Source organism: Haplochromis burtoni, unplaced genomic scaffold (genome assembly GCF_018398535.1).
Source record: "Haplochromis burtoni strain Fernald_Lab_line unplaced genomic scaffold, NCSU_Asbu1 Contig_98, whole genome shotgun sequence".
In the NCBI taxonomy this organism is placed as follows: Eukaryota; Metazoa; Chordata; class Actinopteri; order Cichliformes; family Cichlidae; genus Haplochromis; species Haplochromis burtoni.
Genome location: NW_024582459.1, coordinates 1,374,701 through 1,395,021, shown reverse-complemented (window position 1 = coordinate 1,395,021; position 20,321 = coordinate 1,374,701). Strand labels below are relative to the sequence as shown.

The window sequence follows — 20,321 nt, the reverse complement described above, 5'->3', positions numbered from 1 at the left end:
AAACTATAAATAATAGTTACACTTCATTTACTGCATTACTTGACAATCCTAAAAGCTGAATCCCTGAATATGGATTGTACAACATAGCACTGGTCACCAAATAAATTGTAATCTTAGATAGACAAACTGCAGTTTTTAAATGATGAATTAATTTATTAAAGGAAAAGCTATCCAGACCTACAGAATATGTCAAAAAGTAACTGTCCTACTTGTTAAATCATGAATAAAATGTAATTAACCACAATGTTGAAAAACTGGTTGCAGCTGCCTGATTACTGCCAGACCAGGTGAATTACTAAACACTCAAAACTGTCTGACAAAGCAAAGATTCTCAAAAAGAAACACATCATGCCAATCTAAAGAAACTCAAGAATAGATGAGAAAAAGCCATTGACATCCATCATTCTGGAAAGGGTTACAAAGCCATTTCTAAGGCTTTGGCACTCTAGTGAACCACAGTGAGAGCCATAATCCACATACAGAGAAAACTTGGAACAGTGGTGAACCTTCCTTGGAGTGGCTGACCCACCAAAATTACCCCAAAAGTACATCCAGGATGTCACAAAAGAAGCCAGGTCAGAGTTCATAATTCAACTACAATAAAAAGACTGGGCAAAAATGGCAACCAATGTCCAGCCACTGATGTGTGCCCTGAAGCTGAAACACTGTTGGGTTATGTAGCAGGACAGTGAACCAAAAACATAACAGCAAGTCTACCTTTGAATGATTAAAAAAAAAAGAAAGAAAAAAGAACGACCTAGTTTAAGTCCAGACTCCAATCCAGTTGAGATTATTTGGTATATTACTTGGATGACCTTATGTTCCAAACCCACCAGTGTGCCTGAATTAAAACAATTCTGCAAAGAAGAGTGGATCATGATTCCTCCACAGTGATCAGCGCCAGTTATCACAAATGCTGAGTTGCAATCCTCGTTGCCAAGGTTGGCACAATCAGTTATTAGGGTTAGGTATAACTACTTTCTCCACAAAGGGCCAAGGAGGATTGGAGAGCTTATCTCTCCCCCTTAATAAATGAAATCCTTTATTTAAAAACTGCCGTTTGTATTTACTTGGATTTTTTTTCTGTCTAATATTAGAATTAAATGATGACCAGAAATATGTAACAAATATGTAAAACAAACAAACATAAAAAAAACAGGAGGGGGGTAAATACTTTTTTTCACAGCAGGTCACCTTCTTTATATTGAGAAAAAAAAGTATCCCAATCTTTATGAGCCAATTGTTAAAAATATTTACATAAAACACAAGGAGGCTAGTACTAAAGGACAAGCTATTCACACTGAAAGTCGTGTGTCTAGTGCAAAAATGTTTGTCCTAATTGACACAGTAATAGTGACCTTATATCAGGATGACTGAACAAGACTGGCTTCAAAATCAAACCAGAGAAATGACAGCTTTGTGTTTCATCATTCTCCCTCACTGGTTTGATCATGTTTGGGGAGAACAAAAAAAAGATGCAGATGCATAGAACCAAAAGCAGACTTGATTTAGCTACAAGAAAAAAGGCTCACAACACTTTGTGATTTCTGACTCTTTAGAGTGTTGCAATAAAAAACAAAACTAGAGCATTTGTATGTTTAGAAGAGTTTTTGTGGCCGACTACATTTTTAAAGCACTTTCCTACCAACTCAAAACATATTTACATGTTTAAGATTCCCTTGGACGCTCAACAAAAATAAAATGCAAAAATCCTCAAACAAATAACAACACTGACTTTTTTTGTTTGTTTGTTAAATCCTTGGAGAGGGCAGGAGCACAGAAAATTGCTTCAACAACTGATTGCATCCATAAGCATATTTGTCCTTCTTTCAGTGCTCTTTATGGTCTCCGTCCTCTTCCAGTTTTCTAATCTCTGCCTTAAGGTGGTTGATGTTCTCTCTGCTGGCTTTGAGTTTGTCTTTCAGCTCCGCGATCTCTTGGCTTGTTCTCTTCTTTGCCACTTCCAGTTTCTCCTTGGTCCTCTGCTCCAGTTCACCGACTGGAGAAACGCACAGACATGAAGACAAAAGCGACTCAAAACTTGTGAATGCCTTTTTGTTTTGTTTTTTAAACCCGTGTTGAATATATGAATACATACACTCCGTCTCATGTTTGTAGGCTCCCAGGGTGAGTTGCCTCGATGTGGTCAGTAGCTGCTGCATCATGGCTGTTGGATCCTGAAAGATCTGAAACGCAGAAAAACGACGCATTCAGAGTTCTCGCTCTCAACAATAACATGCAGCGATTGATGAGCTCACACAAACTGATATACAAACACCGTCAGAGTCTAAATCAATGGTACCATTTCATCGTAGAATTCAGACACAACTGTCTTCTTGGGCATGGCACTGGAATCTGACTGGAACAGCTTCAACAGGTGGTACAAGGTCACCTAAGAAAACAAAACCAGAAATTCAAGCAATGGATACAGGCACATTTTAAATAAGCTGATCCTCATGGACAACTATATATTACTTATCAAGTGCTGAGGATTACACAGTGCTGTTGTGTAAATATAAATCAGATGGCTTTTGATGTTTTTTTTCTTATAAGAAACCATACACTAAAGAAGAACCATTTAAACTGTACACTAAGAGAAATAGCACACCACACTCAAAAGTGTGTATTTCTTTTATTTATAACGTGTATTTGAAATACTAGGGCGGTGGTTTAGACACTCACCTAACAAGTGATTTGGTGGTATATAAATAAAACTGATTAGAAAATTTTAAACTCTAGCTCTCTCCTATATGCATCTCTTGTTCCGTCTCCCTCTTCCCTTTCCCCTCACCCCCCAAATAAATCAAAGCAGATGATGGAGAGCCCGCTCATCTATCTCCTTAACCACTTATCTAATTCAGGGTCATGGGCTGGAAACTATCCCAGATGTCACAGGGTGAGAGGCAGGGTATACCTTGGACAGGTCTATAACAGAGCTAATACAGATTGAAAGGCAACTAATTTAGAACTAGTTACCCTAACATGTGTGACTGTGGGAGGATGACACTGAGAGAAGCTACGCAGATACAGGGAGAACATGCTCCACACAAAAATGCCCCAGCTGACCAGGAAGGACAAACTTTGCTTTGAGGCAAGGCTGCTAACCACTGTGTCCACATGCCACTCAAGCTCTAAAATGTCTATCATCAAGCAGTCAAAATATATTAAAACCCTTTCATTCTGGTCCACCTGTATGGTGGATTCAAACCCTGGACCTTGCTGTAAGGCAACGGTGATGACAACTGCACCACCGTATCGCTCAGCTTTCTCTGAAATAGCTAAGTAACTATTTGTGTTGGCTCTTACAGGTCTCTCATTGGGATCGATGAAGAAGATCTTGATGATGATCTCAAACTCCCCCCAGCCTGTCTCTGTGATTTCATATGGAGGCTTAGTGACCACTGGAAATAAGAGAAACACAGAGAGCTTCACAGAATAATGAATTTTCTGAAAAAGTGTCATATATTAAAAATGGATAGATTACTATTTCCAGTAAATCCTTCAATATTTCATACTTGCAATGTAAAGAGTCATCTCACCTCTCAGAGGGTTACCATAGCTCTCATGTAGCTTGAACTGGATCTTTTTCACATAAGCTGACATATCCTGGTAGAAAAGTATTTTTTAAGTCTTTTCAAACAGCATTTTGTATCCTTTTTCAGGTAAATGACACATTTTGTAGGCCCTGCTAAATCCCTCTTACTGATGTGGATGCCTCACCTCATTTCTGTAAGGCTTCACATACACAGACCACTGGTGTGTGTGCCCATCCTCTTCTCTCTTCTTTCCAAAGTAGCGGGCAACATTCCCAAACACAATAGGCTTCACAATAGTCACTCCCTGCAGCCAACAGAGAGAATACAGAAATTTAAAAACAGGCATGACAACGGTACAAGTGGCAAATACAGAAGTACAGAAATTGAATCCGACCATGCGATTTTCGTCGTTATCTCAATCCACGTTAAATTATTCTGCTCATTGTTTTAAATGATATAAAATCACAAAGTGGTTCGCCTACACTAGAGTGTGGCGTTAGTTACGTTACCTTAACGCGCCCCCCGGAATCTGGACCAAATTCAGTCATCTTTTTGAACATATTACAACTAAAACAGTGCCGCTAATCCTTTAGTGCGTTATGCAGGACTCTTTGTTGTCCGCTCAGCTTTCTTGTCTAAAAACATTGCCATTTAGGTATTAAAAGTAGGCGTTACACACAGAGTACTACCATTTTAAACTGCCAGCCAAACAAGCGCCGGAAGTAGGTAGTGCAACGTATTAATCTGTCCTGATAGAAAGGCTACCAGGATTCTAAGGTTCCGGGCCCGGCGGAAGCAAGAACGTTTGCGGCCATTACAAAAGCAACCAAACTATGGCCAATGAATCCAGAATCTTTTAGTTCTAGGCTTCTGTGATCTTTTACTTCAAGTGACATGATGATGTCTAACATGACTGACAATACAGAAAACAGCAATTACTTTCGGCAATCCTGTTTTCATTTGCTCATTATACTGGATATTTTCGTCACTTTTAAGGTCTAAAAAAATGTATTTATCTGTCAATGTTTCTAGTGAGGAAAAACGAATCACTTACGCAATGCTATTTTAAGTATTCGTTTTATCCAGCAGAACATTCACAATCGGACAGGATTTCGACTCTTTTTACACAATAGTTAAGTTTTAAACCTCCTCACACCTGATATTCTGCACTTCTGTCCGACACTGTTTTATACTTTAACAACCCTTTACCATTATATTAGGATGGACTTAAAACTCTGTTCAAAAGTAAGCCTTCAGGTCTAACACTTAAGGTGCAAGGTCCAGGCAATCTCCGATGGCAAAACAAGTGTTTTGGCCTAAAGTTAAGAAAATACTTTTGGACATCATACGTGATTTTTAAGCAACTGCTCCAAAACAAAATTTACTTTCCCCACACTTGTTTCTAATAAAACGAAACGCATTATGCACAAATAAAACAGAACCACAAAACAAACTTAATTTGTATACTTTATTCTTTGAGAGCAAATGATAATCTATTTACCTGCAATGTACCACTACATGTAACCATTATTGGCGGTAGAAATACACCCGAACCTTAACTTAAAATCCCAAAGTTACAGTGGTGATACAAATTCAGCAAGTACCTTGCCCAAGTGAGACCATTTAATATGGAAGCTCATTTCATTTTTTGTAAAGTCAAAAACTATTTTACTCATCTTAAAAAACTATAACCTCAATTTGTAGCAGAAACATGTTTCCAAGTCATCATGCAAAGGCCCCTTTACTAGACAAGTGTGATTTTAAAATAAATTATCTAGAAACCAGCGAAACTAGCAGTTAGTGAAAACATCTTAGTCATAAAAATACTGAAAACTCATAAATACATATGTATATACTTTCCAACTGCTTGTGCAGTTTAAAGACTCCCGCAGTCGATCAGACTTCTTGTTTCTTCACTGGTTGTGTTTGCAGACCTAAAAATCACTTACCTTTTCGTGCTGCGGAACGAAAGCTAACACAAAGAAAATGAAACCAAATTCCTGTACAAATGCTCTTATTCTGGAGGACTACACTTCTGCTTAGCTTGACCAGGGCAGAACTCCATTGGAGTTACCAAATTCAATGCACAACTAAAGAAATAATTTAAATAAAAACGAATAAAAAAAGAAAAAGAAAACAAGGCACATGTATAGTATTTTCCCCCAAACAGATCAGCAGGAAATAAAATGAGGAAAAAGAGCAACTAACTAACATCAAATTAAGCCAATATCATTAAAAACATGATATAGGGCCTTAAAACTTTCAACATTTTAAAACTAACTGTTCAGAAATAGCATCATTATATTCAAAAAGGTCCCATTTTTTTCTTTTTTTTAATATCAAAATCCAATTTACATTTTGTTTACATTACATCACACTTTCAGTGAATTTGCAAGGATACGGAGCAAAGGCACTTACATTCCCCAATAAGTCACTTTCTGAAGTATTCTGAAAAAGAATACACTTCAAGAGCAAGACAATGGTTTCAAAAGATGCTGGTACAGTTTCCTGCACAGCCTGTCATTCAAATTCCTGCTGTGACTCTGAATCCAAAAGTTTTACATTCACCGGTTACGTTTGAAAATAAGGCATTTTCTAAATTGTTACGGAGTGAAATTGAAATGACATTAATAAAAGAATAACCCCCAGAAAGACAAGGTGTGAACACAAGTTTCAGATTTTTTTTGGGAGCAAATTAAAAATTTCACCAATGGCGATAATTTCACAAAAATGTGTTATAATGTTGTCTGCATGCAACTTTGTTCTCGTTAAAAACCATACAAAAGCACCATGTTATTGCGCTGTATTCATACTGATTTGCATTTAGGACACCCGATGACACACTACAGCATCAAACCTCAACATACCTGTAATTTCCTGATTTCCATTAACTCACATTTTAAAAACTGGTGGTATAATCGTGTTATATCCTGTGTGCTGGGAAAGCTGTGGCAATGTAATTTACACTTGTTTTTTTAAAAAAAAATAATTGTAAGTTATAATAAAAATAACTGAGTAAAAGCTAAACCAGTCATTGCTATTTTCCCAACCTTGCATGAAAAAAACAAACAAAAAAAAAAACCCCTAAAAGCTTCAACAAATTGCTGTCCGTCCATTTTGACAAACATGCAAAACAATAAAAATGACAGGTGGCAGAATGTTTTACACTGTACCGACAAATTAAAACGCATTTTGTTCATGGTTTAGTTATTTAGATCTATCATGGAAAAGCCTTCAAAATTCAAATACATAAAACATGTAACATCTAAAGTGAAAGGCATGTAACAAACTGGTTCATACTTCCCAACTAAGGAATAAACACTTTCACTCAAGCTTCAACTATGAAGGCTGCTTGAATTAAAATCTGATTTTAAATCATTATATGACAGAAGTGAAAGACAATTTGTTCATGCGGTGTTTCAGTGATAATTATTCAGTGGAATTACAAAATAACCCACCATCAAAAACCATTCCAAACAGCAGGGTCTTCTCTTTTTGGTTTAGCATGTTGACTATGTAATGCAACATAAGATAAAAACAAACCAAAGTGACTACATCCTTGCCATTTACCACTGTAAAAAAAACAAAAAAAACAAACAAACAAATAATAATAATAAAAAATCTAAGTCTGTATATACATTTAATATAAATGAACGAAACGTAGAGGAATTCACTGAATGCAGAGTGTACCTCAGTAAACATTTTTTATTACAACACCATCTAATTTTAATCAAAAAGCAGAGACATTTACAAACGTACTAGCCATGAAAAGAATAAATGAGAACGAGAGAGTGAGGGTAGGAGAGAAAACATCAAGCACATACCTTATAAAAACTAATCTCTAAACTGTATATACACACACAATACAGCGAGCCAAAGAACAAGAAAAAAAAACAAAAAAAACAAAAGGGTGTAATGTTTGTGTCTTCTATTTGGGGATCGTGCAGGCCATTTATTTATTTATTTATAAGTCGCAAAAAAGCATCACGCTTACTTTTCATGTCAAATAAAACATCATAAAAATAAAGGAGCTGTTTGGAAAGATTCTTTTGTCATCTTTAGTTACCATGAGTATAGAAGTTTGGATAACATAGCCTTACACAGGTCAGGGTCTTCCATCCGCTGCTCTTAAACCAGGCAGACAACAGATAGAGAGAAGGATGGGTGGAGAAGGATAGGAGAGGAGAAATGGAGGGGGTGGAGGAAGTGATGGTAGTTGTGTTCCTGTCCGGTCATGCACGGAGGGCAGGGAAAGAGTTCCTCCTTTTCCTTCCATCCATCCTTGATCCTCGTAAGCTGAAAGGTGTCAAAACGAAGGGTGGAGTTTGGTTTGGAGCCAGCCCAACAGTGAACATTTTCCCCACTCATCATTAAACCTCTACACTACATACACAAAATTTACACCAGGGCTGGGTTCAATTCACCGTCACTCTGAGCCACGAGGTTGGAGTTTGTTCAAGTCATTTTATCTTAGCAAAGGCAGTGCAGACAGAGAAGCCTCTTACACGCGGCATAAATGGCACTATGGTATTTAACTGCTACTCTTAACACTCTGTTGGCTGTGTATTGTCCCCAACCCTAGCACAGACACAGAAACATATCATGCACAGTTCAACAGCTAACATTCAAGAACTTAAATTGAACTCTATGAGTATGTACACGCACACACAAAGAAAAGTATTTCAATCTTTCGTCAAGTCTGCCCTGCAACTACAGAAACATGGATTTCAAAGTATGTACATGCATATACACGTATATACATGTACAGATGTTTGCATGTGGCACTTAACTCTTTTAGACATAAAAATATTGATAACCATATGTAAATGCACTTAAATACCTGGGGCAATTTTGTTTGTTCTGTTACAGAATTACAAATTCAGGGATGGACAATGGTTAGTGTCTAAATGGCCAAATTGTGTATGACCATTTCGTCTTGTTTACAATATTATTAAATGGTGTACCTGCATCAACATTAGGCAATACCTTCAGAATATTAAGTCTTACTTATAGTGTTTCAATTAATTTGGCTCTCAGATGACTATAAAGTGCAGAAAACAGAAATAAATAACCTTTAAAACTTACAGGGAGTTTTATTGGAAGACCTGAGCTAAAAGTTTTTTTTCCTTTGATAAGTCTTTAACTATAGCAATAGGGATTTACCTTTCAATCACCTCCAAACATTTCAGTATTTGTCATTATGACCAGCAGGTTACATAACGGAGTACACTGAAAACTTTGCTCACTGTGGCAAATACCAGAGAAAACCATGGTTGCAATTTGTTTAAGCTGTATATTTAAGTGAAAAGACAAAGGACCAAAACAGTAATCAATCAAAAAAACAGCTATGAAGGAAAAAGCACATACGGCACATCTAGTGAAACCTTTCCTGCCCAAGCATACCAAGAGTTTTAATAAAACAGAAAAAAATGTGACAGTGTGATTCTTACGGTGTCGCAAACATGGTCAAAGTCAGGAAGATGGAATATTTTGTGCTTGTAATGCTTTGCATAGACAAAGTTGAGCATGCAAAGTACAGGAGTCAGAAAAAGCTACCTCTAACCATAATTGTAAAGGACAGCAGCAGTGGGATTACAGTTCTACACAATTTAAAGCACCTTACCAGAAATTTGTACAATTTTAAGATGAAATGACAAAAATTGTGATAAAGAAAGTCATTTCAAACTTGTTGTTTCAACATTAAAATCACTGCTTCACACGCTGAAATGAAGCCAGATAGAACTGGTATCTACACCAAAATTCAAGTAAGTACAGGTGATTTTTTTTACATTGTTTAATGATTCAAATGCATAATGAAATTTGATAGGTTTCATAATCTGAAAGGTTTTCTTTACACAGTATATGCCTGCAGACAAAAGCAGTTGAGCTTACAGCCACATCGCACATCTCAGTACTCCTCCCATAATCACACTTGACATAACTGAACTTTTCTCAAGGGTGAAACATTTAAATTATCAGCCCAATAAATCCTTTATATCGGGTTCATTATATTTCATATAAAACTTTAAAATGTGTAGTAGGTGTGTCAGTTAATACAGAATGGAAATGAAACGGGACAGAGCCAAACCAGGGTCAAGCAGTCCATGAAATAGTCTCAGTCCACTAACTTGGCTATGTGCTACAAAAGGCTCGGCAAATAAGATTGGGCCAATACTTACCACTGCCTAGCTTATAGACTGCCGTCTAATCTTTCACTGTTATTACTTATGTGTGTATGATATTTCAGAAAACTACTCACAGACAGCTCATTGAGTATGAAAAAGGTACACTTCTTTTTCACCAACTAACAGTTCATGTGTTATATACTGTAATAACTGTGGGGCTAAATATTAAGAATTAAAACCATGTCCATTTGCCTTAGCTCAGCTATAAAGTCAAACATTTTCTTTTTCTATATTCTGGCCAAAGGCCAAAATTAAGGACATGAAATACATTTCAACCATGTTATGGACATGAAGGCTGTTTGATTAGCTATAACCTAAACTGTTTGACTCTGGTTTGACATGTGTAAATAGCTTGGACATCAGGGCTGCACCCCCCAGCACACATACACCTACAAACAGGCTGAAGAGAAAGCATAAAAGTAACTTAAGCCTGGTACAAACACTGTGCGTTCTTGCATGGAAACATGAACAGATAAACAGTGTTAAGCACATCTCGAAACAACAAACGGCCACACTACAAGAAGAGGAGCAATGTACTTGGCACTCAATCTCAATTATTTTCCTCTTTAACAAGCTCACAAATATCAGTAGAAATGCAAAGGCATGGTGCAATGGAAAAATTGGGACATATCTCACCATCAACATTTTTGCTCGCTTAATTCTGATCTTTAGTCATTTTTACTGCAAACAACAATTTATAAATATTCTTCAAATGCATTTTGGTGCTTGACACATTGCAATAGGCTATTAGGCCTTGTGCCCACAGAGGATCTCCAACAATGACAACAAGATGGCTATTAAAGGAGACAGCAGCAACTTTCACATTTTATTTATTAGTTTGATTTTTTTTTTTTTTTTTTTTTTTAAACTTGGACTTAAAATGAAAGTTAATTTACAAAAAAAATCTTATGTATTTGACAAAATGTAATCTTTTGTTGTGAGGTTCTTGGTGGACACAAGGTTTTGCAGGAAAAACGTGAGCATGTAAAGAACAATTTTGTGGAACAGAGACCAGATCAACTCAACAAGCTAGAACTGACAGCTAAAATCAACATAACTCTCCAGTATTTACATGACAAATTGCCTTTAGAGTTTAAGTTACATTCTTTTGGCTACTTTCAAAATGCAGCAACTCCATAAGTTGAACCACCCCAGTTATTATTTTCCAGTATAAGAGAAATAGGCACACAAACAGGGAACAATGTGAATATATATAAATATCTTTCCAATGGGTGGAGCATAGTTCATGCTGTTTGAGTGCAAATACATGAAGATATCTTTAGTGAATAAAGCACATTTAAAATCAGGACAGATATTTGGGAATGGGGGCAACTGTACAGAGATGCTGTAGGGTCCACGTAACCTACTCAAGTCTGCTTTACATGCAACACTGTAGATATCTCAGAGCTTTGGCAGTAAAAGACAGCCAAAAAACCCAAAATGGCTGAAACACTATATCCAAAGAAGCCCCAAAACTTTTCACAAGTTAGCGGGTTATTCAACGTGCAACTGAAGCAATGGAAGAAAGCATCTTCACAAAGAGATTACATAACGACTTGTGAAACCCTGACTCTGAAAATCCCAGACAAAAACCAGCACAGGGCAGAAAGGCAGCCTAAAATAGTTGACTCAAATCATTTGAGAGCAATACACTATTAATGATTTTTGTATCCAACAACATTAGGTGCAAGCTGACAATTAGAATGTTCAGATAAATGCATCTACAACCACAGCACCAGTTAAAATTGAATTAGCTTGGATATAATGCTAAAAATAGACAAAAATCTCACATGCCTGCATGATCTCTTTGCTAAATTGGACCGATTAAACTGAATGCTGAAGCCTAACTCACTGTCATGAATGTTATGCACCAGTACAAGTTCTCCCATAAAATTGTGACTTTCTTTTCCTGAATCATGCAGAGCCCTCTAAGGGTTAACACTGAGAATATTTTTCTGGACTAGGTTTGTGTTCTCTTGCAGTAATGTTTTCTCTGATCCATGGGGGAAAAAAAAAGAAGAAAAAAAATAAGCTAAACTCTATTATGAAATTGCATTATACTCATTTTGACCACTACACGAGTAAGTTGACTTTCAGTTGTGACTGTTCAGGCACAGGTATTCAGTTACTACAGAAACTAGAGGAGCTATTAAACTGTAGCTGTGATTTTTGACTAAAGTTGTTGGAAGACAAACTGTCAGCGTGATAGTGGCTGTGACCACAGCTGTGCGTTAGTTACGGTTACAGTTGTGACATACAAGGAGTCATTTATGATAGGTCTAACATTGAATGCACACGGAGGATATATGTAACTTGTATTGAATATACTCTATTTCTGAACACTTGTGGTATTTTAACAACTAGCATTAAAGCATTTTAATAGTACAGCAAGATCTCCACTTCAGTCCATATGCAGAAATTATATTACTATGAGTGAACGCCACAATGGCCTACAAAAAATAAAATAAAATAAAAACAAAAACTCCAGTGTAACCTTCTGGGGGAGCTCCACAGACTCAAAGAGCTTAGGATCTAAAAACACTGATTTTCTTAAGCTTGTGCTAGCTTTTAACTTTAAATCACTTTTTTTTTTTTTTTAATTGTGTGTCAACATAATAGTATGATAATGCAAGTTATTATGCACAGATCTGAAATATTAACCAATTCTCATTACACAGACTCTGCAAACAATTTGATTTCAGCCACTGTTGAATACAGGCTGACCTTTGCCTCATAAAATGATTAGATGTGACACTGCGTGTAAAAACCACACCAGCATTTGGATATTCAGTAACATATATTTTGACAGATTATTATGTCAAGGGGACAGGCATTTTTCCCTCCTCCACTTCACCTCAACATCTTAAGTTAAGGTGCAATTATACAAAAGTGAGCAAACACTATGCAATAAAAACATTCAACTTGACACAGGTGAAATGTCAGGTGATATTACTGTCATGCAGATATGGCACAATGACATTAGTTTTTTTTTAAGGGGTGGGAGGGGGCAAAAGTCATAAGATGTTGACACTGATAAATGTTTAACTTCTCTGAAATATCACAGGACAATGATAGATTTCAAATAACACACTAAAACTGGAATATGTACAACACTATGAATGAAACATTTACAAAATGTAGATTGGTCTACTACTGACAAGGTGTAAAAACAGTAATCAATTCAATCTTAACAGACCATATAAAATCTTAATTTGTACGAAATACTGTAAAAATGACTGTACAGTATTGTGACACCCAAATCTTGCCAATCAGGATTGAAGCGACCAGTACAAGCCCACTGATAAACCAAACTTTGGGAATTCACATATAATTAATATGGCAGTTCTGAGTGTTGATATAATAAAAATCAGGCACATTTGGTCCACTTGCCACAGTTCCTGGTAAAAGCCAAAATTCTGATAATTTCTACTTTATTGATGCAAAAACTCTTTAAATTTTATAAAAAGAGTAACTGCAAAAATCATCTCAACAGGTAACGTATGCTATTTTCTTGCCATGCACAGGTGCATACAACTTTTATTCTAAAATGTATTTGTTGTAATATCCAAAGCAACAAATGAATTTTGTAATTTACCAGCCTCTGAAGCCTGCAGACCAAAGAGTACAAAATACATCCAGAAATCCAGTGACTTATATTTTCTCATTTCAAAGGGACTACAAGCGTAGATACAACACTTACAGACTCCACTGTGCCAAAGTGAATACATCAAGTGTGTATTTTGCACATTTTGTGATACAATAGAAATTGTGATTACCACTGAAGAAATATGGTTTAAGTTGACTTACCTTATACCTACCTGAAGAGAGAGGACTGGGTTTTGAAAGCCTTTTCGTTGCCTACCTCTTACTCTCCTCATGCAGTAATTTAATATTTTGATGATAACATCCATTATCAGATGTTTAACCATTATTTGGGTGTAAGTAGGATTTGGTTGTGGGATTTATCTAGAGCCAGTGAATCCAATGAGAGGAGGTGTGCAAACAGAGAAGACTTTAAATCTCAACTGTGCCACTTTCTGTTTCTGTCATGCCGTCTGAGCCTAAATTAGTTTGCCACAAGGTTTAAGACAAAGATGCTGAAAAATACACAAAAAAATAAAAAAAATAAAACTGGTACCCACCTCCTTTCCGGCTAACGGTGCCGGTATTCCCTCTCCCTCTCTCTTTCCCGGTCACGGTCCCGATCCCTCTCACGATGACGATCTCTCTCCCGACTGCGTTCTCTGTAATAGTCCTCATGCCTGTCGCGGCTACGAGATTTGTGTCGTCGACTCTTTTCTCTTGAGCGACTGTGGTCACGTTCCCTGGAACGTTCTCGCCTTGCAGAGACAAACGAACATCAAGTTACAGTTGTGAAGTTTTTAATAAAGTTCAAACACCTACATTTTCTTTTAGTCCACAAGTATGTAACTACCTGTTTCAGTGTAATATTTAACAGGCTTACCTTGACGCAGAGCCATAGCTCTTTGACTCAATGCCATGGAGACAGTCCTGCAGAGAACTGATGAGGACCTTGCAGCGGTCGTCTGCGGACACTTTGGACTGCTTAATCAGACTGATGGCTGTCACCAAAGTCTCTATAGCACTGCCATAATCACCTAAAAAGAGAAAACAGTGGCGTAAACTTTTCATCCATCCATCCTCTTCCACTCATCCTTATCAGGGTCGCAGGCGGGCTGGAGCCTATCTCAAGTGTCATAGGGCAAGCAGCCGGGTACACTGGTCTATTGCAGTGCTCTTTTACTTCTTTGAAGAAATTTAAGTTTTCCCTTACTGACAACATGTAAACGCACTTATTTAAATGTATTGGAAATATATCACCATTTGCCTTACCTGCACTGGCATCAGAAACTGCTCTAGATATGGCACTGGAGGAGATGGCTCTGTTCCTGTTCATGATCTCCTCAAACTCTGCCTCGCTTAGAGGGGTCCGTGATGTGTCCATGTCCCTAAAAAAATAACAGAAAAAAAAGGATCAAGCATTAATTTATTTTTAATTCACAGTATCCAAGTTCTAGGCTACCCGAGCACAAACAAAAACCTCATATTGAATGTGTATATATAGTGGTTTAATTTGTTGTTCTTCTCAGTAATTGTTCTTACCGGCCTCCAGGCCCATAATCTCCTCTTTCATATGGTGGTGGGCGGCCGTATGGGTCATTTGGTCCCGGTGGACCTCGGCTATCATTGGGTGGCATGCTGTTGTTGCCAGGGGGAGGAAAGAAGGCAGGGTTCACGTGCGGCGCTGGTGGTGGGCCACCTGGCGGGGGACCTGGCAGATGTGGTGGTGGAGCCAATGCCATAGGCGGGCCAATAGGTCCAGGAGGACGGGGTGGAAAGGGTCCTGGAGGGGGTGGGCCCTGCTGAGGAGGTGGGGGACCAGGTGGAGGACCATAGCCTGGAGGAGGTGGACCTGGAGGCAGGGGTCCTAGTGGTGGCTGGCCAAACTGCCCAGGGAAGAGAACAGGTGGAGGAGGCCTATCACCACGATTTGGAGGCCCAGCCATGGGAGGTGGAAGACCCTGGCCTGGAGGTGGAGGTCCTGGAGGTCCTGGGGGACCTGGTGGACCGGGTGGGGGGCGTGGAGGACCCTGCATGCCACCTAGAAAAAGAGCAAATTAACAAAAAAAGACAAGAACAAAAAAAAAAAAAAAAAAAAAAAAAAAAAGAACATGAAAGAAGTAAGCTCCAGTAAACCAAAATTATTGTCTAGAATGACACAGACTGAGCTCTCCACCTCTTTCTACAAGAACAAGTAACTGGCAGATTGAAAACATAAAATGTATACTGGCACAGTCGATTTGTGGACTCATTTTTGAAGTCTAGTGGCAGCCTGTATTTTTCTATGTATCTTTTGTACAGTGATACCTTTAGGTACCAAATGGCAATTTAAAGCAGGGACAGTGACACAAAGATGAAAGAAAGCCATTGCTGCACAGGACAACAATTGACGAAAAAAGGTCACAAATGACACTGAAAAATAAATCAAAAGGAAAGTGAACAGATGAGAAGCTATAGTTTCAAGCAGGCGTTGCCGTTTTAATTAAACAAGGCCTTGTATTGGACTGGACCCTTCTCATTAACACTTGACTCAGAAGATGCACTGCTATAAGTTTCCAGAAGCCCTAAAGAGAGTATATACAGTGTATAAACTGCAATGTGGAACTAAGGAGTTTGACTGCTTTACATCAATTACAAACCTGCGAAAAGAATTTTTCCAAAAGTTTAAAAATACGTTTTTTCTTGACACTGGGCCATTATGCCACCTGAAACAACTAATTTACCTAAAATGTACTTAAGCTCAAAAAAACAAAGCACACGTTTATTTCTTTTGGTAAAAATGTTTTAAAATTTAAAATGCTGCCACATGTAGGGCAAATAATGTAAACTGTCGATTCAGAGTAAGCAATGAAGATCAGCTGCCTCGGGGCAGTAAATGTGACAGTTTAATTTGTCAATAAAAAGCCAAAGCTAGGATTATAAGGCCATCTAATAAATCAATTAGATTAATCGAGGTATTTCACCTCTGCTACGCCAGCTCCCGTTCCTGCCCCCCGGCTGGAAGGGATTGAAACTCATATCCATCAGAGGGCCATCTTGGTGCCTAACCAGATCTGGTCTCATGCCCGAGCCTAATGGGGAAAAAAGCAAACCAATCACAACTCCTCCCTTCAGAAACCTCTACCTGCTAACCGAAGGCCTGTCGCAGCCCAGCGGGACGGGGCACCAGCCACTAAGCGAAAGAAGAGATATGAAAAGGGGGAATGGAGAACAGCCTTCTACTCCATTCTCTTACTGCTTCTGAAAAGCAGCCAAGCCAAGATTTGTAAAGAGGTAAGTTTGGCAGCGTACCAAGTCAAGCTTTGAGAAAACCTCTAAGTAAAGGAATGGTGTTGGAAATTTTCACAAGCAGGAAACCACACCATGAGAAGGATCAACTGTTCAACTTGAGGTTAAGTGAGACAAAAATTCAAACCAGACAAAGAAGGAAACATGCAAAGAAAGCCCTGCCAAGGGAGAGATGAGAGATCCCGCAATAGTAAAAAAAACATACTAGATCAGATGAGCCATGATCCCATGCAGGTGTGAGTAACAGCAATGCCTGGACTGTGCTACCTGAGCATCACTGCCAGACAGAAAGCAGAACTTCCAAGTTTTTAAAACACTTGTGACTTTAAATCTGTTGTGCTGTAACATTATATGTATTTATTTTTTTCAAATCATCACACAGTCGACAATACTGAACAGAAATAAACTGACCTACAAAGTTCAATATGTGATTTAACACAACCTCTGCCAGCTGTGGTGGATCCATACATGACAGGTTGCACTTTTTGTGAGCTGTGTGTCTTTATGGATTTGCTTATATCCACAACACATCCACTCATGAACTCGTTTTGACTGCCAAGTCTCAAAAACTAATATATCCACCTCAAGTTCAACTATATATCCCTATGAAATGTGGTTAAACAAACTTATTTTGGTAATAAGCCCACTCAGCATTCAAGACAACACAATCCATTGATTTGGAACGTTTCTGCCCCTAATTTATTTTTGATGATGAATTTTTGAATATCAATATTCATTTCTCAAGTAACTGAGTGTTGTCCCATACTACCAACACATCTTGCTAAACTAACCAGGAAGGTGTGGTGGAGGACCCCCAGGCCCTACGGGACCAGGGAAGCGGTCTCCTCCAGGGCCAGGTGGTCCGGGGAACCTGCCTCTCCCTCGGCTGCCCATGGGGAAACCGCCACGGGGTCCAGAACCAGGAGGACCAGCCTTTCCTTCCCCAGACATCTGACCTGTCTGGGTACCTGTGAAAAGACAAATACAAACTCATTTCATATGTAATCATTAATCAATATGTGCACCTGGCTAAGAGACAAAAACAAGGATAAATTACATGTATGAGTTCATACATATGCTAAGATTAAACACAGGTCATGTAACATATGTGATGTACTGTGTAGTCAAATATATTTATATTTAGAATAACTCACATTCCAACATGTGCAAATTTTTTACATAACTTCGTTTAACCAGCACTGATCTCTTCGGATAAATAAACCATGTGCACACTTGCCCTACTTACTTTTGCGTGATTGCATTTCAAACTGGCTGAGGGACTGCTTGTTGCATGGTGTGACAATGGGATTCTGACCATGGAGCTCCCTCTTTGACAGCAGCTCCATTAACTTTCTGGAGGATGCCTCTGAACCAACACACACCAGAGCAAACCTGGAAAACACGCAGAGGGCATACAGTCAGACAATTGATCGCATAAACATCAATGCACTGTGAAATTCTGAGCTGATAGTAATATCTAAACAAGGTCACTGGCACTCAAGAACACATGTCTTTAGAAACAACAGCCTTGTGGTAATACAATCATAAAACTGACTCAGTGTGATCCCACCCTGTACTCCTAACACGAAATACTTAACATACTCTTTGACTTAGTCCAACTGCATCATAGAAATAAAATACTAAAGACCTCACCCTTTTGACTGGCCATTGGCTCGGTTTTCAAAGAACTTTATCTCCAGCACATCTGTGATGCCTATCACCCGGATAGCTTCTGTCAAGTCCTCATCAGTTGTCCACTGCAAAAACATCCCCAAGCAAAATGGCATCATGTATGGATCACAATTAAATTTGTAAGTCCAATTTTTAGACAATCTGACACTCACCCATGTGAGGTTTCCTATGTACAGGGCGATTCTTTTTCCTGTGTAGGTGTACACCACGTTGGGCTGAGCGCTTTTCCCTCCCTCTGTGCCACCTGGGGCTGGCAGTGAATCCAAGTAATCCCGGTCTTCTGGAGCATCACCATTATTGGCTGATGGGGATATTACATCATCATACAGGTCGATCTGCTCATGAACTGGGTAGTCAGCTTCCTGTATTAAGAATGCAAGAAAAGATCAGTGAAGCACTTAATATCTAGAGCTTGATAATGATTTGATGTTATTAACACCAAGGATATAATTTATCAGCTTCTATGTCTGATCTGATTCTGAATCGGTTTCCTCACCAACACCAGAATAGCAAACCTACATTGGTTTTCACCATCACATTGTACAAAAAGGTTTCCTTGTAACAGGTGTGCAAAATTCCCACTGAATTGAGTTTGATTTAATTGTTTTTGCAATAGGCAGTTGTCAGAAAAACATACCAGCACTCATTAAAAAGATGTAATTCACTATTGAATCAATTCAAGTTCAATAACACTAGCATCATGCAACTGCTTTATGCTGACCAGGAAAAGTCAATTTAGGGTTAAGGTTCACGGCATATCCAGATATTGTAGTATGATAATAATAATAACAGCATAAACTTGTGATCAGCAGATAGTCGCAAGCTTCGTAGAACTTATATCCGTATCGAATTAATTTGAAGTGGTTTATTTATGCACCCTGTGCAAAACCAATTGCTTCAATTGGGACAAATTAAAAGATTGGGGGTTTACTTAACCAATCTGCCAAAGTCGTGACTTAAATATATCCGTTAAATCATTTTTATTCTAATACACTGGCTTACTTAAGTTCAAATTTGATCACCTGGATAAATTTATGCGTCGTGACTTTCCCCAAGCATGAATGCAAACTGAGTGTTTGCATTATGGGTCAAACTCAAGTATGTTTTGAAAGCTGTTTAGCAGTTCGAGACACAACACTATCTTCACATGCGAGTCCTTGGCTAAGCTGAAATTATAACCACCGTCACAGAAAAGGGGCGTGTGGAGAAAAATATCTTCTGAATAGCCCCAACATTGACCTACTCCATGCTAACAACATGCCGTGTTTATTACACTATTCAGAGCCTACTAAGGTTGGGCGACTGCACGAGTTTATCGACGATAGGCTGAGGCTATCGTCAGCTATTGGCCTGACCATTGTCGGTTGGAAAATGTTTACACAACCTTAGAGCCTAAAGGCGTTCGGTTTAGCTTAAAACTTCTCTTTATCAGCTGAAAAAAGTAAAGACTTACTAGACACGACAGCGTGATAGCTGTGAATTAGTCAATGTCAGCTCGCTAACGAAAGTGCGTTTGTTTGTCTTGCTAGCCCGCCACTGGCGACCATGCCAAGGCCTGAACCCAAGCTACGCCGTGAAGACGGCTGCTTTTAGCATTTACTTGAATAAATAACAACGCACATCACGAAGCAACTGCAGCGTGCATATTAATTACTAAATACATGAAAAGTCGTGTTAAATGTCGACAACCCCACGAACAAACAAAAGTCTGCAAAGCACGCCGATAGCAGAGGCTGCAGGCTTGCAGCATGTTGAAAAGGCCTTGTATGTCAGAGAGCCTCTTTAGCCACAAAAGCTCGCCACTTTGTAGGTTATAATAAATATAGCAGATTATACAGATATTTTTTTTAAAAAAATAACACCTATAAGCGAGGTAGGAAAATATGTATTTATTACCTGGCTGAACTCCTCCTCGACGTCGGCGTAGATGTCGATATGATCCACACCGTCCGCCATTTTCCTCTGACTACCAGCTCTCACCGCCTGCGGTGCAGACTACAACGACGGTACGCCACAAACAATGAAAAGAAGACAGGCA

General features: G+C 38.5%; 2 protein-coding genes across 4 annotated transcripts; both read right to left on the bottom strand.

Moving 5' to 3' along the window:
• Positions 1-1,743: 1,743 nt before the first annotated feature.
• On the bottom strand, positions 1,744-4,860 carry yeats4 (YEATS domain containing 4). Of its 2 annotated transcripts, none has more exons than XM_005927208.3 (7): positions 4,046-4,860; positions 3,721-3,840; positions 3,540-3,606; positions 3,307-3,401; positions 2,303-2,392; positions 2,099-2,186; positions 1,744-1,999 (listed from the first exon to the last, which is right to left on the bottom strand). In XM_005927208.3, exons 1-7 carry the CDS (start codon positions 4,094-4,096, stop codon positions 1,830-1,832), a joined length of 681 nt encoding a protein of 226 aa, XP_005927270.1. In that variant the 5' UTR covers positions 4,097-4,860; the 3' UTR covers positions 1,744-1,829. The 2 variants fall into 2 exon arrangements, with proteins under 2 accessions (XP_005927270.1, XP_005927271.1); XM_005927209.3 differs by lacking the exon at positions 4,046-4,860 and adding an exon at positions 3,931-4,013.
• A 992-nt stretch (positions 4,861-5,852) lies between these two features.
• Positions 5,853-20,321, bottom strand: cpsf6 (cleavage and polyadenylation specific factor 6). Of its 2 annotated transcripts, XM_005927210.3 has the most exons (11): positions 20,180-20,321; positions 18,436-18,645; positions 18,245-18,348; positions 17,838-17,983; positions 17,383-17,559; positions 16,267-16,374; positions 14,846-15,344; positions 14,576-14,691; positions 14,187-14,340; positions 13,864-14,061; positions 5,853-7,832 (listed from the first exon to the last, which is right to left on the bottom strand). In XM_005927210.3, the coding sequence occupies exons 1-10, from the start codon at positions 20,237-20,239 to the stop codon at positions 13,875-13,877; spliced, it is 1,761 nt and encodes a 586-aa protein (XP_005927272.1). In that variant the 5' UTR covers positions 20,240-20,321; the 3' UTR covers positions 5,853-7,832; positions 13,864-13,874. The 2 variants fall into 2 exon arrangements, with proteins under 2 accessions (XP_005927272.1, XP_005927273.1); XM_005927211.3 differs by lacking the exon at positions 16,267-16,374.